General features: G+C 39.2%; 1 protein-coding gene across 1 annotated transcript in view; it reads right to left on the reverse strand.

The window, feature by feature from the left end:
* Positions 1–1353: 1353 nt before the first annotated feature.
* The window catches only part of FRK (fyn-related Src family tyrosine kinase), a 53513-nt gene continuing 38099 nt past the window's right edge, over positions 1354–16767 (reverse strand). The window contains exons 5-8 of the mRNA XM_010004761.1: positions 11215–11373; positions 5696–5877; positions 3361–3526; positions 1354–1562 (exon numbers count right to left, since the gene is read on the reverse strand). Coding sequence (XP_010003063.1) covers positions 1354–1562; positions 3361–3526; positions 5696–5877; positions 11215–11373 — 716 coding nt within the window. The remainder of the gene's footprint in view (positions 1563–3360; positions 3527–5695; positions 5878–11214; positions 11374–16767) is intronic.

The following is a 16767-nucleotide window of genomic DNA, read 5'->3' on the forward strand; positions in this document are numbered from 1 at the left end:
AGGAAAATGGTAGCATGCTTATACTGAGCTCACACAATGTTAACGTAGTACAGCTTAATTCCTGGATTATGCTGTTAAATAACTGATGAATCATCAGTATATAATTGAAACTTGGTTCTCTAAGCCTCACAACTGAGAACAGAAAACTGTCACAGTGATACCAGACTTTAGCAGAACTGATATTGTAGCTAATTAGAAGAATTTATAAAATAATCTAAAATCTGTAGCTGTAAAGACTGCTAGCAGAAGCACCTGGGCTCCATTTCCCCATGCAACAAAATAAAATAGGTTACCTATTATTTGAATCTCTCCTATATTAAAGTTACTTCTGGAGAAGATCAAAATATCTCTAGTTCCTCTGCAAAAAAAACCTAGATCTGCCCTGGACCTAATCTTGTTGGAGAGAGTCTGTTATTTGGACAGCAGGTTAGAAAAGGGTGTCACTCTGAAAGGTTAAGGCAGTCTTGAATTCATGTTGATATTTCATTCCCTTCAATATCCCTAAAATGAAGGACCATAAAACAAATCCTTACAACTTCAAGGCCAGGTTGGATGGGATATTGAGCAACCTGGTCTAGGGGAAGGTGCCCCTGCCCATGGCAGAGCAGTTGGAACTAGATGATATTTAAGGTTCCTTCTGACCCAAACCTTTCTATGATTCTATGATTCAATGGACCATAACTCATTGGTTCCATGGCATTATTTAACAGCATTAAGAACAAACAACTTCAATAATCTAATAATAATCTTTTTTATTCTTGTAAAGGAGGAACAGTAGGCAAACCAAAAAAGATCACTCTGCATCCACTGAAGAAAATAATTCCTTTTCTCCCATGAACATCTGTTTTATTTTCCAATATAGCAAAAGCACAGGTACTTCAAGTCTAAGCAAGGCAATTAACCTGGATTCAATCATCATCACAGTCACAGGATTATTGGTTTATTTATTTATTTTCAATTAGAGGACTCTGGAAGCACAGATCCTGCTGTGCAGAGCCATCACATTCTTTCATGAGAACAACCTGGTAGGAACAAAAAAATCTAAGGAAGAGCAAATAATTATTCAAATAAAGAAATTACAAAACACTACAATGGCTATTGAGCAACACTCATTTCATTCTTAAAAAATAAATAGAAGGCATCTTATCTTTAAGAAGACCCCACCCCTCCAGCTTCCTGATGCTTAGTCCTGCAAATTATTTGCCAGCAGCAAAAATTTTAAGTATCGTTGAGTATCAGTGCAGGGATCACAAGGTACAATTCCTCCACACACCCTAACGACCTCCACGACTGAGGTTAGGCTGATTTCATGGCCTCTTCTTCAGCCATGTTGGGTAGCCCCAGACTGGGAGTTCACTTCACCACGGCCTGGGCCTGGGCATAGGAAGAGGACTCAAAGTAGGACTCCAGCTGCCCACAGAGGTCCTCGAAGGTGGGCCGGCCACCTGCTTCTGCGTTCCAGCATTGCTGCATCAGCTCGTAGAATGGCGCTGGGCAGGTCTCTGGCTGAGGGAGTCTGTACCCCTTATCCAGCATCTGGATCACCTGTTGTCCTGGCATACCTGCAAGCCAACAGGAGTTAACTGGATTACTCAGAGTCTATTCAGTGACTCCACATATCCTGATCTCTTACCTAGATAAGCCAAGGGCCTCTGTGAGGCAGACATGCACTCTGAGGGCAGAGCTGGCCTTGGCAGGTCCCCTTCAATGGCAGCAGGCCAGAAGAGCCACTGGAGGATCCCAAATCAGCAGTTAAAAACCGCCTCCAGCACTTCCCAACACACTCACTCTAACTGTGCCGTCTGAGAGGCAGAGCTGGGTGTGAGACTTTTCCTCCACTCTCCTGGGTTTGCCAAAACTAATCTGAAACCTATTTTGCTTAAACTAAATCCCTCTAGTCTCAGTAACTCCAAAATCTCTCAAGAAAATCTGTCCTGCTGCTGAAGTTTTCTGATGTTTAGAAAGTTTTCCCTATGTCAGAATCAAGTTTCCACCGGTGCACCCTGCCTGCTCTGTCACCACAGGTCATGGAGAAGAAACCAGTCCCCTACTTTTGCTATACCTTTATCTATCAAGACTATTGCCACCTTCCCTTTTCATTTTCTACTTTTTAAATTCAATCTTGAATTGAATACTCTTTACTTTTTTTCCCTAGATCTCTGAATGAAGTTTCCTCTGTACATTACGCACTATCAGCATGGATCAACATAACCTCTTACCCTACCTGATTACTGAGGACAAATTCCTGAAAGCAATAGCAAGTAAGCACATAGCCATGGAAAAAAAAACCAAAACAAAAAACCAAACACCACATTTTCCACTGTAAAGCTACAGGTAAACTCTGCCTTTGAAAAGAGATAATGATGAACATATTTTCAGACAATACCAAGAATCATGGTGTTACATTCCATTTGTATTGGAATAGTTTTCTTACAGGTATGTGCATTTGCACACATCTATGATTTATATAAGAAAGAGCTGAGGATTTTTTTATTATTTTTTTTTCCAAAAGGGTTTCACAGGAAGTGAGATTGGGAATCAGAAAGCAGAATCAATTTTTCCTTTACACGAAATATCAGTTTGGGACCTTGTGAAATGTAGTTTATGGCAAACATACCAGCCTTCAGGCTTGTATGGATGCAGCATAACTTTTTTTTTTTTTAGCTTTAGTTCTTCCCTTGTGTTCTCACCATCACAAAATTAGTCACAGTCACATCATTTCACTGATGTCTTGTGTTATTGAAGCCATGGTTCCCTGAGCATTTCTCATAGGGCTAGGAATAATTGCTGCTCTCATACCATTAAATCCACTTATGAGGTTGGTGACATTTCATTCCTAATTCTTGTGATCCAATCCTCCTCTTTGTGAAGACTCTCCACTGTAATAGTAAAACCTGAGGGAAGGTGGTATAAACACCCAGATTCATGTTTCAGACACCTTCTTCCTGAAGTGTTTGTGTAGCACTTTACAATAACCTGCTCTTCCATTAGATGTCCTCAAAAAAATAAACTTGAAAAAAACAATGAGGGTGGTATGAGGGACTGAAAAACCTTCCCTTTTTCCACATTCCAGGAATTGGCATCTTTGATCTGAAGTGCCTGTGTAATGCAGGTTGACTCCAGAGAGGATGCTTGAATGGCTTCTAATTACAGCCTTTGGAAAGCTTCTAGGGAAGCTGGGGCAGCCAGAAGGTTTGAAGCACCGAACAGGCCTCATCTGAAGAGCCTTCTTTCTGTATTTATACTTGTAACCCTTTAACATGCCCATAGGACAGGCATCAGGCATTCAGCTTCTTTTTTTTTATGTCATTCTTAAAGCAACAAAACATGAGGCATCACTCTTTCAGTAAAAGCACTTACCAGCATAAGGCATCTTCCCATAGGTGATTATTTCAAACAGAAGTATTCCAAACGACCAGACATCTGACTTAACACTGAATTTGTTGTAGTGGATTGCCTCCGGGGCTGTCCATTTCAGTGGGAGTTTTGTTTCAGCTCTAGATTCATATATATTTTCACTTTCTACCTGTCACAGGTAAAACAAAGCAAGTCTGGTTTCGGATCTGCTTCAGCAAAGCACTTAAGCACCTGAGAAAGCTAAGCAAGTGTTCAATCTCTTCTAGCCTAGCACCAGCCTTTCATGGTATTAAAGCACATACTTAATGAGTCTATTGTTGAATTGGGCCTCACAGTTGAGAAATGCTATCTATCTTTCATCAGAGACTTTCCTAAAGCATTTATCATTTCGAGTGACGATGTAGTGTTGGAGTGGTTTGTGATTAATTATGACCTGCTACTGTGAATTCTGGACCTGGCATGCAAGATTTCAAAAGTCTGTCAGGAGTGGCAGTATAAGCACCCTGCTGAAACTAGAGACCAAATGGCTTCAGGTCTGGTCTTCAGTAAACAGAGAAGGCAGGAGCAAGAGCTGATGAATTTCAGAACTCCTCTTCTATGATTTATTGCAGTGTTGAAGGGCCATTGACTTTGATAACAATCACTTAAGCAGGTTTTGCCAACCAAAGAACAAACTCTAAGTGATTCAATTAACATATTAGCATACAGTGGGTCCAATTAATTAATGTAAAATGAAGATGAAAGACACATAGAAAAAGGAAAATTATTTACTTGCAAAATTTTGGAAACATGTCTTGGGCTTTACAACCCAGACATCTGAACTTTGTGAACATTTATTCTCTCTTGAATTCCTAAATCTAAGTTAGTGTACATCAGTCTCATCTAAGCCTTGGTTAGGCTTTTCACATGCAAATCCAGGTGAATGTGTACAAGATTTTATTTTTAAATTGCTTTTAAGGTACATTTCCCAGCAGTAATGCCCTATAGTTTTGAAAAGACTGGTTGTTAGTGTTCTGTATCTACATATTGATATAGTTGGCATCTTAAGCATAATACTCAACTCTAGCAACAAAAAATTATTTCATTATGCTAATCAATGAATAGAGAAATACAGATTTAATTTCTCACACCTACTCCTTTGAGATCTTTCCATGTGACCATGTTAGTGCTTTGGCTAAGGAGAGCTAATATTCCTAAGAAAATCTGTCAAGATGACTCTATGACAGAGAATATTAGTGAAGTGCAGCTTTAACAAGAAAAGTCAACAGCTGCAAATTATTACCCTCTCTAGTGAGGAGAGGAGAAATATCCATTGTAAGCATTGTTCATTTAAAAATACATATTTTTCATGTTAAAGAATGTGCAATCAGAACTTATGCATAGCTAGAAGAATCAAAATTAAGCAAAAAGCACTTTCAAAGTCCCTTGATGCTACTGTCAAGCCATTTTTCTATACTTCAGTATGTAATAAATCCAGCTCTGTCATGAACTTCAATTTCTGCTGCTTGAATGGAAAGAAAACAAACGAGAACCAGAAGGATTTTTTTCTGTTTTTCCTTCTCAGTGCAAGAACATAAATCAATAAAAAGAGTAAGGCCTCAGAAATTACAGATTACATATTGAAATCCATAAAACACGGCAAATCAAGTCTTTCCAAGTCTAATAAAATAATTTCCAGAGGTAAGAAAAATCACTTCTAAACCACAGCTCCTTCCTGGGGCTATCTTGGTCAGCCTTACTTGGCATTCTACATCCCCAAGGGCTAGAGAAAAAACAGCAGCACAATGGCAAAGAATTTGAAACTGTGTCAGATTTAAAGCTCTGGGAGCTCAGTTTATGAACTCTGCTATTAGTCGCAGAGAGAATAAGGTTCTTTTATGATTACTACCTGCACTCGCAAGTATCACAGAGGCAGTGGGGAAGTGAATAAGGAGAAAATAGCTGTCAATACATTTTTATATGCCTTGCCTTACAGGCTTAGGAAGATAGTTTTGCCATCAGTCCTGTGATCTCTCTCCATGTGGCAAACACTAGTGTTGTGGATAAAGGTTGTGCAGCAAAGGGTATTTCTTGCCAAGATCTTTCCTTGGTGGCTGAGTGGAAAGCAGACAACTGGATGTCATCTTCAGACTGACATAAAGGTACAGGTCAGCTTCTAACATTGCATGGGCTAATGCAGGTAGAGGACACAAGTGAACAAGTTAGGTGTCCTTTTCTCCCTGTGCATGCTTTTTGCCCAAATCCAGCAATTCAGAGGCTATATTTAATCCTTTAGTTGACATCTTCCACCTTGCTCCCCAGAGTTAAAGTAGAGCCAATTCACCCGCTCACAACTCACCTTAAAAACTCTCGCAAGTCCAAAGTCTGCCACTTTATAAACACTGTGTTCACCAACAAGAACATTCCTGGCTGCCAGATCCCGATGGATATAGTTCTGGGATTCCAGGTAGGCCATTCCAGAAGCCACCTGAGCAGCCATGTCTACTTGTTGTGGCAAGAAGATTTGGGAGCCTGCATCTTCTGTTTAAAAAGAAGACAACAAGGATAACATAATATTTATGATATTCATATACAAATATCGTAACAGCTGACTGGTTCCAACAGCTAACACAAATCAACAATGCCACATGATACAATAAAGGAACAGCTCGACCAAATGACAGAGGTTAGTGAATGACACTATTTAAAGTCATGCAGCAAAAGTCATCACAACGGAGTAACAATGCCTGTCCCATCTAAAAGTAGCAGCTGATCTAAGCCCAGAAGGAGCTGCTGACAAATTCCAAAGAAAAGGACATTTATCTACTGTTAGTAAAGCAGATGTTTGGTTTCCAACAAGTACATAACCAAGAGGGAAGGGATGCCATCCAGAGGGACCTTGACAGGCTGGAGAGGCGGGCCAATGCCAACCTCATAAAGTTCAATAAGGCCAAGTGCAAGGTTCCGCATCTGGGTTGGCACAACCCAACATAAATACAGGCTGGGGGGAGAATGGTTAGAGAGCAGTCCCAAAGAAAAGGACTTGGAGGTGGTAGTAGATGAGAAGCTCAACATGAGCCACCAGTGTGCACTTGCAGCCTAGAAAGCAACTCCATCCTGGGCTGCATCAAAAGAAGTGTGGCCAGCAGGGCCAGGGAAGTGATTCTGCCTCTCTACTCTGCTCTGGTGAGGCCCCACCTGCAGCACTGTGTACAGTTCTGGTGCCCTCAGCACAAGAAGGATATAGACCTGTTGAAGAGGGTCCAGAGAAGGGCCACAAAGATGATCAAAGGGCTGGAGCACCTCTGCTATGAAGACAGGCTGAGAGAGTTGGGGCTGTTCAGCCTAGAGAAGAGAAGACTGTGGGGTCACCTTAAAGTGGCCTTCCGGTACCTGAAGGGGGTCTACAGAAAAGCTGGGGAGAGGCTTTTCATCATAGAAGATGGTGATAGGAGAAGGGGTAATGGTTTTTAAGTGAAAGAGGGGAGATTTAGGTTAGATATTAGGAAGAAATTCTTCACTATAAGGGTAGTGAGGAACTGGAATGGGTTGCCCAGGGAGGTTGTTGCCCCATCCCTGGAGGTTATTAAGGCCAGGTTGGATGAGGTTTTGTGCAACCTGATCTAGTGATAGGGTTCCCTGCTCACGGCAGGGAGGTTGGAACTTGATGATCTTTAAGGTCCCTTCCAACCTTAATGATTCTATGATTTCAAACTGTAAATGTTAATGTCAGTACTCACTGGGCGCAGCCAAAGCCGAACAAAGATGGAAATGGACAAAAGGATCTCCAAGGATTCTTACTAGGAATATACCATCTGCTGTCAAGTGTAACTCCACTTTTCACTTTCCAGTCCATTTCAGATGGATTGCTTCATGTTGCTATCTCTGTTGCTGCTACTCAACAGTAGGACTCCTTGTTCTGCTTTCAAGCTGCCTGCTTCTCTCATAGAACATTCTGAATCTATGTGCATTGGAATTCCCACCACTGTAAGATCAGCAAGTCCCAGAAATAGAGATTTGGTGATCACAGACTGGTTGTTCAAAGAAAGTAGTAGAACTTTAAGCACAGCAACTTGCCTTCACACATGAAAATAGTAAGACATATGAAAATAGTAAGACAGGTGCCCTGCCCCCCCATCTTTGTGTCAAAGAAATAAAATATTTTAGATGGCGGTTTCTTATTTTAAATTGATTCACAGTGAAAGTCAGTCTTAGCTTTGGTTTGCATAGCCTCCTCCAGTTCTGGTATTTTCATAGAATCATAGGATGGTTTGGGTTGGAAGGGAACTAGAAGATCACCTAGTTCCACCCCCCCTGCAAGGGCAGGGACACCCTCCACTAGACCAGGATGCACAAAGTCTTGTTCAACCTGGCCTTGAACACATCCAAGGAGGGGGCATCCGCAACCTCTCTGGGCAACCTGTTCCATTGCCTCTCCACCCTAACAGTAAAGGATTTCTACCTAACATTGAACCTAAATCTCCCTTCTTCCAGTTTAAAACCATTACCCGCTGTTCCATCACTACATGCCCTGGTAAAAGCCCCGCCCCAGATTTCCTGTAGGCCCTTCAAGTACTGGAAGGCTGCTATAAGGTCTCCTTGGAGCCTTCTCTTCTCCAGGCTGAACAGCCCCAACTCTCTCAAACTGTCTTCATAGCAGAGGTGCTCCAGCCCTTGTATTACCTTCGTGGCCTCCTCTGGACTTGCTCCAGAATTAGACACAGTACTCCAGGTGGGGTCTCACAAGTGCAGAGAAGAAGGGCAGGATGACCTCCTGACCTTGCAATCATTCCTTGTGAAAGGTGTGAAATTCTGTTTTTTACTAATCTCTTCTGCAGTCTCCAGGCTTGAATTTCCTGTTTATCTGGATGTTCTGAGATTAACAGGTAAAACAATCTAATTTTAAATTATTAAATTTACCCTGTATGTGTATTGTCCTACTTCCTTTTTGAGGCTAAACTCATTGTAATGATAATTCAGCACTAATATTATTTACTTCTATTGTTGACTCAGAAAGTCTTTCTCTCACACACATATGTACAATAGTTGCCTTGACCTTTGAAAGAAAGAGGGAAAAAAATCAGTCTATGTTAAAATCTATGGATTAACCATCAAGAAAATCCATCACCAGGCCACAGAATAATATAACACTCTGAAGTTTTGCAGTTCTGATAACAGGGAAACCTCAACATTTATTATTCAGCTTGCTGGACAAAGATGTAGATCAAAAAATGACACTTATGTTGTATTTAATAAAAAAAAAACTATATCTGTACAATCACCTTGCCTGAGTGCCTGAGCTTTGGAAACTAATTTGTGTAATTCGGTTTAAAATCCCTCAGCTCATCAGGAGCTGAAAGCTGCACAAAGACAGAGGATGAAAGCACAGAGTTCTTTGGGATCGGATGTGAAAATCATGCATGGTTGTCTCATAAAGATTCCTAAGTATACCAAAATCCCAGACTGGGCCAGCCAAAGTACACAAGTTCAACCACAGCACTGCATTAGTACAACTACAGAGATTTCCAAACCAGAGGCAGCTCCCACCTGGCTGGTTCAGAGAAGGTTGGAAGAGTTTACCCCTTTATTCATATGGGTACACATGTACTTTAGTTTGTTTTAAAGTGTTTTGAAGAAAGAAAAAATACAACAAAAAATCCAAAATTAATATAACTTCCCCACTGCAAACCAGGCACTACATGAGAATTTATAAAACCTTCCCATAGCTTATTGTTTCTCCTATAAAGAAAATGTAGTGCCTCCATGTCTTTTTTCATTTAGTTTTTTTTTTTACAAAACTATCACCCTTATATGAAAAATTTATTAGAGAAAATATTAAAGAAAGCTTGGGCTCTGCACCCTGTTCTAAGGAATCAATCACAATATCTCATATAGGAAAGACAGAAAAATATTTTCATTGACAGATGCCTGACAATAAATAAATAAATGAGCAAGTAGCACTTTCCTCAGTTGAGAGCATTGCCTCTGTAATAATTCGCTAAACTTCAGGACTGTGTCCCTGTCGGGACAAGCCCAAGGTCTGTCAGAATTGATAACAACACTCACACTTTTATGACAATTTCATTCACATCCAATAACAAAATTTTCAGTAGCTTTTCAGTAACTTTTTTCTCATCTTGGTCGCAGCTCAATAACTCTGCATAGCAGTGTTCAACAAGAAGTACATTCACAGGGTGCACAGGGAACTCACATGCTTATCATTATTAAGTAGCCGTCATTTTGGTGGAATGCTATAGTCACTTTGCATGAAGTATCAGGGCTTTATTAAACCTGGAAAAACATATTATGCATTTCTGGGAGGGGAAACTTAACCAAAGAATGATCTCTGGACTTCCCCTCTGTGCCAGTTTGCCATATTTACCTACAGTGCACACAGAGACTGCAGCCTTCTGGAAATGTTTTCCTAGCTCCTGCAGTAGCAGAGCCTCAAGTAAGCTCATCAAGGGCTGTGCACTGACTGCCAACCAATACAGATCACTTCCAGTCACAGAGCTGACAGCACTCACTCTCATAGACAGGAACAACTTTTTCTCCGACCTATAGCTATCAAAGGATCTCTACCTCCACCCCTCATTTCTATGTATCTATCCCCCTGTGCATAGGCCATCAGACAAGGAGAGATACCACTAGGCTTCAGTGGTTGAAACCACCAGGTTTCAACTGGCCTTTTTTAGTTACTGTGACAGCTGCCTGGAAACCAACTGGCTTTCACGGTCTCTCTGAGATCTACACAGAGGCTGCAGTGCTGATGTGCCCTGCACATGTTGTACTCCATGCACAAACAAGACAATTTTCACTTCTGCAATAGCTGTGACTCATCCTGGCTTTTTCAAAGCAATTTCTCCAGTGTAATAAATGTTTTCATGCACAGCAATCATTGCCTCATGTGCCAGGCTCTTTCAATCATATAAGCAGCAATCTGCACACAAAGGCACCAGAGATGAGAATTTAAAGGAAATTTGTGCCTCCCTATCCCTGGTCACTAAATGCCTACAAAACTGTGAGCAATCTGGCCAAAGCTCGTTGCAGCCCCTCTCTGCACAGATCCTGGTGGGGCTGTCCCTCTACCAGAGATGCCTTTAGCTGTAATTCTCCCTGGACTGAGCCTCTCTTAAGAAATGGTCCCACAGAGAAAACGGGGGAAAGAATGTGCCATGGTAAATAGTGCCTGAGGTATTTCACAGAGCTTTGCCTTATGGGCTGGAGACAGAGAAGAAATTTAGGACGATGATCACAGCAAATATTTTGTCTTCAAGAGACCATTACAGCTTTACAGAAACTTAGCATCTCAGAGACATTTGCCAAACTGAAAATGGATAACAACAGTAGAATCAAGCATTTCTCAATAGCAGGGGTGCAATCATTATGCTAGTTTGTCCCACACTATACAATTTTATTTTTAATTATTACTCACTTTCAAAAGAGCACTTTGAAGTGCTGCTAAGATAAAAGCCCTGATACGATAGGCAAGGGACAAATACACAGTGAAAAGCTATTTCTGCCTAGTAATAGATCTCAAAGCCGTTAAGTACATTTTGTGGAAGTGCCTCTATTTCATGTCAAATATGATGACCTATCCTTCTGGATGCTTATATTTTTATACTGTCAGTGTATGTTCCCAGCTACTCATAGAACTGGGTGGAAAAATGTGGGGTACTATAAGGCAAGAATCAAACTGTGAATGTGATTGTCTTCTCAAATACTTTGGCACGTCAAAAATTCATAATCCTCTTTCCTCTTTTCACATCCTCATGCATGAAAAATAATGTAGCTTTTATATTAAACCACAATGTTAGTGTATTTACTAAACTGACAGCTGTAGCACCCCTTGAAATGAGTTTATACTTATTTGCTTACTTTGAAGGTATTCTAGAAGACTCCCATATCTCATCAGCTCAGTAATAATATAAATTGGGTCCTCCAAAGTACAGACAGCATAAAGCTGTATAAGCTTTGGATGTCTCAAATTCTTCATTATTTGTGCTTCCCTCAGAAAGTCCTTTGGATCCATTGAACCTAAAACAACAGAATTGAACAAAACATAAGCTGTGGTTATTAAAGGCCTTCCTACCAGCCTGGCAGTCTTAGGGGAATTACTGAGATACTGTTTTCTGTCTTTCAAAATGCAATAGCATCTCATATCTTCACAGTTCCCACAGAAAACAGACAGTGCAGCTGAAATATACAGTTAATGAGTGAAACGTGGCAGTTGTACAGGGCAGAGAACATATGTGTTCCAGCCACCAGAAATATAAAGGCTAAAATTAACCATCCCCCAGGACTCCCCCGAATAGGGGAAAAAAAATAAAAAATAAAAAAAATAAAAAGTGAGACTAGAGTGTTAGCTGCTATAATCTAAGCAAACAACTATGTTGCAACTGGTTAACAAAGTGACCAAAAACTGAGGCAGGAGTGCTCAGGTAATGAACATAAAATTTCTCACAGAAAAACATGTTGCAGTAAGAATTTGTTGCACCATTTTTGAGCTTCAGCAATCACAGCCTGAAAGCATTGAAATCACTTTAGCATATTAGATGTGTGCATTTTATATACATAAATGCAAGTAACTGTTTATAATGTTCACATAATAGCAACCTTATCAGAAATACCAGTGTATGCACAGATGTAACAGTAATCCTACACTCTCTTAAATGCAGAAATATCTTTACAGCTAATAATCCTAACTTTTTAAACTGTTACATAAGGTCATAATATCTCTAGTTCTATTAATATACGCAGCGAGTCAAAGCACAAACTGACAAAGAAACAATACAGAAATGGCACAAGGAGCTAAAGTTAGTGGCAAATACAGAATTAGCATTCATATGTCCTGAATAGGGGATTGACTAGAAAAAACATGCACAAGTAAAGAAAAGCTTCTTATTGAATGATCCAGTAGTGATCAGATACTCTCAGATGTCTGAGGAAGATGGTAAATAACCCCTACTTTATAATACTTGCACAAAAGAAATGTGAAATTATCCAACTACTCAAATGTTTCCCTTCTCCCATATCAAAATAGTTTCATTAAGAAAAGATTACACTGAAGGTTTGGGGTAAGTCTACCCAAGTTTAGTCTGCTCTATGCCATGTTTAAAAACAAACTCTTCTCTTAGTGTAAGCAGACCGAGTCATTTGAGAAGCCAAGGCTGCAGGAGTATGAGTCTTTATGTTTTTTTAACATTAGATAATCAAAAAGGTTCACTTGGGAGTTTGGCTCTGTTCCAAACATGGATGTTTAAATGAAGCAAAATGCTGGGTGGATGCTAGCTGGCTCAGCAATGAAATTCCACCAGAAAATCTGTGCTACAGAATGAACTGGCAAATCACTCTGGGCCAACTTCACCCAACACCTACCTTGAATGTCACCTCCTGAAAAGTGCTTCAGCCTACTTCCCAAAGCAGCAATAATGTGTGATTTCATACCCTTGCATTAATGCAAGAGAAATGACTCAGAAGTACTTCTGACATAGACTTCAAGAAAAAATACCCACTTGACATTGCAACTTGTGGAAGCAAAGGTTATTGCAACAGACAGGTGCTCCTCTCCCCCATGTCCTTATACTTTCCTTGGCAATCCCATGGGATCCAATTTGACAGTACTTTATAGGAGGCCATTAGGAGGGATAGTAAAGTTAATGGATTTCCATGAGATCAATAAATGGATAGCATCCAATAATGCATATCCTGAACAGGTACAGGCTATACCCATTACCTTTTTTCATTGTCAGAAGAAAGCGGGGAACTACTTGTAAAGTAAATAACTCATACTTGGTCTGGATAAAACAGAGATGACACATGGAAAAACCCAAATATCTGTAACGGTATGTTTTTCTCCTGTTTAAAGCAGCTCAATCATTACAGCTTTATTTCAACTTTACACCAATCTTTTTTTTTTTTTTTTTTTTTAAAAAAAAGCCTCAGGTTAAACTCATTATATTATTTATAGGATTTGGACTCATTTTGGTACTGGTTTAATACTGCAGTCCATTTGCTTACTTTTTTCAAGATGTATGTATTTGTAGGAGAAAACATCATTAAGTCTACAGAGAAGCTGCATGCTATGAATTATTTTTCCTCTAAAAGTAAATGCATAAGCATGAGTGGTGATTTAGCATTAGTACCAAAATTTGAGAAGTTGATCCTAAAAAGGATAAAGTATTTGCTAACTTGTGGTCTACCAAATCACCTGCTCTCTAAGGATTGTTATATAAGGTTTCTTCACACCACAGAAAATGACAGTCTGATTTGTTCCCATTATCAAAGTTTGCCTACAAGGAATCTCTCAGTTTAATCATGCTATAAGCTTCTTCCAACAAACTGAAATCAAGCAACACATTTTTCACATATGACAACTTTCAATAATAAGACCAGGAGGAAAATATTCTATTAGCTGTATAGCAGCGAATCCTCCTTTATGCTGTGAAAGTAATAAAAAATATTAACTATATTAAACCAAACACAAAGATCAATAAGTACTTCTTACATATTTTAAAGAGCAAATGTAACCTTCAGTTTTACTTAGTTTATATCTTCAAATAGCAAAAGTAGCAGATAGTGCCCATCCCCACCTCCTGGAGCCCTCTAGCTCTTGTACTGCTAGTGGATCAGATGCTAATTGAAAAAATGAAGCAGTGCCTTTATCAGTGTTTTGTCAAAGATTAGGTTTTTGCAACTAGATAAGCAAAGTAAAAACTGCCTCTAAAAACATGCAAACATGCTTGACACAAATTAATTATTTAAAGCCTGTCACAACAGTGGCAGAGAAGTTAGAACACATTTATTTGAGGAAGTTTATATAAATAAATAACTAAAATATATGCCACTTGGAGTTTCAAATAATATTTTGGGGTTTGGTTTGTTGTTGTTTTTTGCAGTTGAATTACATGTGTTTTAAATGAAGGGCAGGCTACTGCCAGTAGAAAAAAATATTTTAAAAATATCATAAAAAAACCTAGTTAACAGCCTTTTCTAAAACAAGTATCCTTCATGTAATACATCAGTTTGGAAGTAGATTGATCACTACTTGAAGAAAATACTGGGTTGATACTTTGTTTTTTTGAATGGAATCTATTTTTGTAGATATTAACATCCTTAAGAACAAAATGTTGGAATATGTTTCCTTAAGGTGTGTTCTACCATGTTCTGTTTTGCCAGAAATCACCTTTAATTTAAGCCTATTTAAAGCAGGTATCTCAGCTGTGATTACTCTCTTTCTGAAAATATTTTGTTCTGGTATTGAGGGAGCTTCACATCATGAGATAAACACTGGTAATTTGGCAATGAGCTAGAGAGGAAGGTCAGTTATATTTATGTAGTTTCCACTGTCCTAAGTGTAAGCAGTCTTTCAATATTTTATTAGTGCCTCCAGGGACCCTTTGTTTGCAACTTTCAATAAACCTTCCCAAATGACTTCAAAGTAACCTTGTACTTCAGAGCAACCTTGTCTTCTGAATAAGTTTATACAAAATGAACTTGTGTATAGAGTACATTTAGCACATACTGTGAGCTTCTGAATATGTTTATGTGTAATAAAGAAATAACATTTAAAAGACCAAGTTTTTTGCAACACATGAGACTGTAAAGTATTCACATCAACAGGAGAGTGAGATATATATCTGACAATCCTCAAGCAGCTTTCTCACCATAGAGAAATGAACTTACAAGTTAGATTAACATTATGTACTGAATTAAATAGAATTAAATAATTATTTTGTTCAGGGAAACTGGGAGACTTTCCTCAGTGCAAAGCTTTATACACTGCATATGCACTAAAGAGATCACATATTGAAGAACTGAAAATATTATTAAAACCTCCACTAACAGTACCAACCCAGAGACTATTTTGAGAAAGTGTCCTCAAAAAAAAATAATCATGCTTGGGCAGCTTCCATGTGAAGAGAGAAGCTTGGGAGATGCTTTACAATATGATAATGACAAATGCATCTGTCAACTTGAACTCTCAGATAAGATTAATTGGTGATGATAGATGTCTGCTTTACATACTGATAGTTGGAGAGGCAAGTTAGCCCAGACAATAGGTTCTAGAGAATCCATCACACTCAGCATAGGAGAAAGGGTAAATGATTTCCACTTAAATAAATAAAAAAACAAAAATTAGAATTAAAAAAAGCCTCAGTGAGGAAATAAATACAGAAATGTGAAATTACATGTTCAGGGACTTGCAGCAAGACAGTGGTGTGAAGAGCCAAGAACAGAAGCAGCAATTGCTGGCATCTGGCCATTTTCTTACATGCTGATCCCTACACCTCTTTCATGTCTGTCTGTCAACAACTCAAAAGTCAGAGATGTTCCTTAAGGCAAAGATATTCTTGTGTTTTGTTTTTTTTCATTCAGACATCCATCACTATGTTTTTGGCTGGTAAAATGTCACCAATGTCTCCAAAGCGAATTCAAACAACAATGACCAACTAAGAGAATGATGTGAATAAAGACATCACATTACTACTTCTTTTTTATCATAGTCACAGGGCTAAACACATTGTTTCAACAAGTTCTATAGTTCTGTACCTTGTAGCCTAGGAGCCATACATTTTAATCACTGTGACCTAGAAATGCTAATGTGCATTCAACTTTCAAACCCAGATGGAGTGTCTTCAATGCACTGCTGAAATATTTAAACAACTCACTGCCAGAAGCTTGAAGAAGGCTGCCATTGGATCATGCACTGCAGTTCTTCAGCACAGGAGGGATGGCTCCCAATTACGTACCTGTCTATTTCCTGTGGAAAAACTGATTCTCATAGTGTAGTCGACACAATAACAAACCCATACAGCTTAATTTTTTCACCTGTTTCCTAAAGTAATTCTGTACTCAGTCATGCCCCTACAAAGCTAGGAACTTATGTTTCCTTCAATATTAGATTTACTGCATTAGATAAAGGGTTTTACAGGCATCTGAAAATGCATTAATGAGATTCTACACTGAAGAAGTATTATTTTTAATGTAAACACGAATTTGGGACAGCATATATGAGAGTATTAAAACAAGGCAGCATAATGAGGGGTCAAGTAGAGAAGGAAATCCATCATGAAAAACCTATGGAGCACCAGACAGACACAGTAGGAAAGCAGGAACTCTTCAGCTTCTCTGCAGCACAAAAACAGTACTTCCTGCTCCACTGACATTTTCATCTGGACCAGGCCCTACTTTGGAAGTAGAAGGGAGCCCAGTGTGAACAATTGGATAGAAGATCAAGGAAGAGGGAAACTCAAATCATTGGACAGGTCTGATTATTGCAGAGGGATGTAGTAGCAATCATGACTGACAGGCAGTCTAACCGATGTTGGGGTTTTCTCTTCCCATGCTGTTCTCCTGTGGATGATTGTGGGAGGTACAAGAAGACCATGAACTAAAATTGCTGGAAACAATGAGGGGAGAAGGGAAAGA

The sequence above is a fragment of the Chaetura pelagica genome, unplaced genomic scaffold (genome assembly GCF_000747805.2).
Source record: "Chaetura pelagica isolate M959 unplaced genomic scaffold, ChaPel_1.0 scaffold171, whole genome shotgun sequence".
Classification (NCBI taxonomy): Eukaryota; Metazoa; Chordata; class Aves; order Apodiformes; family Apodidae; genus Chaetura; species Chaetura pelagica.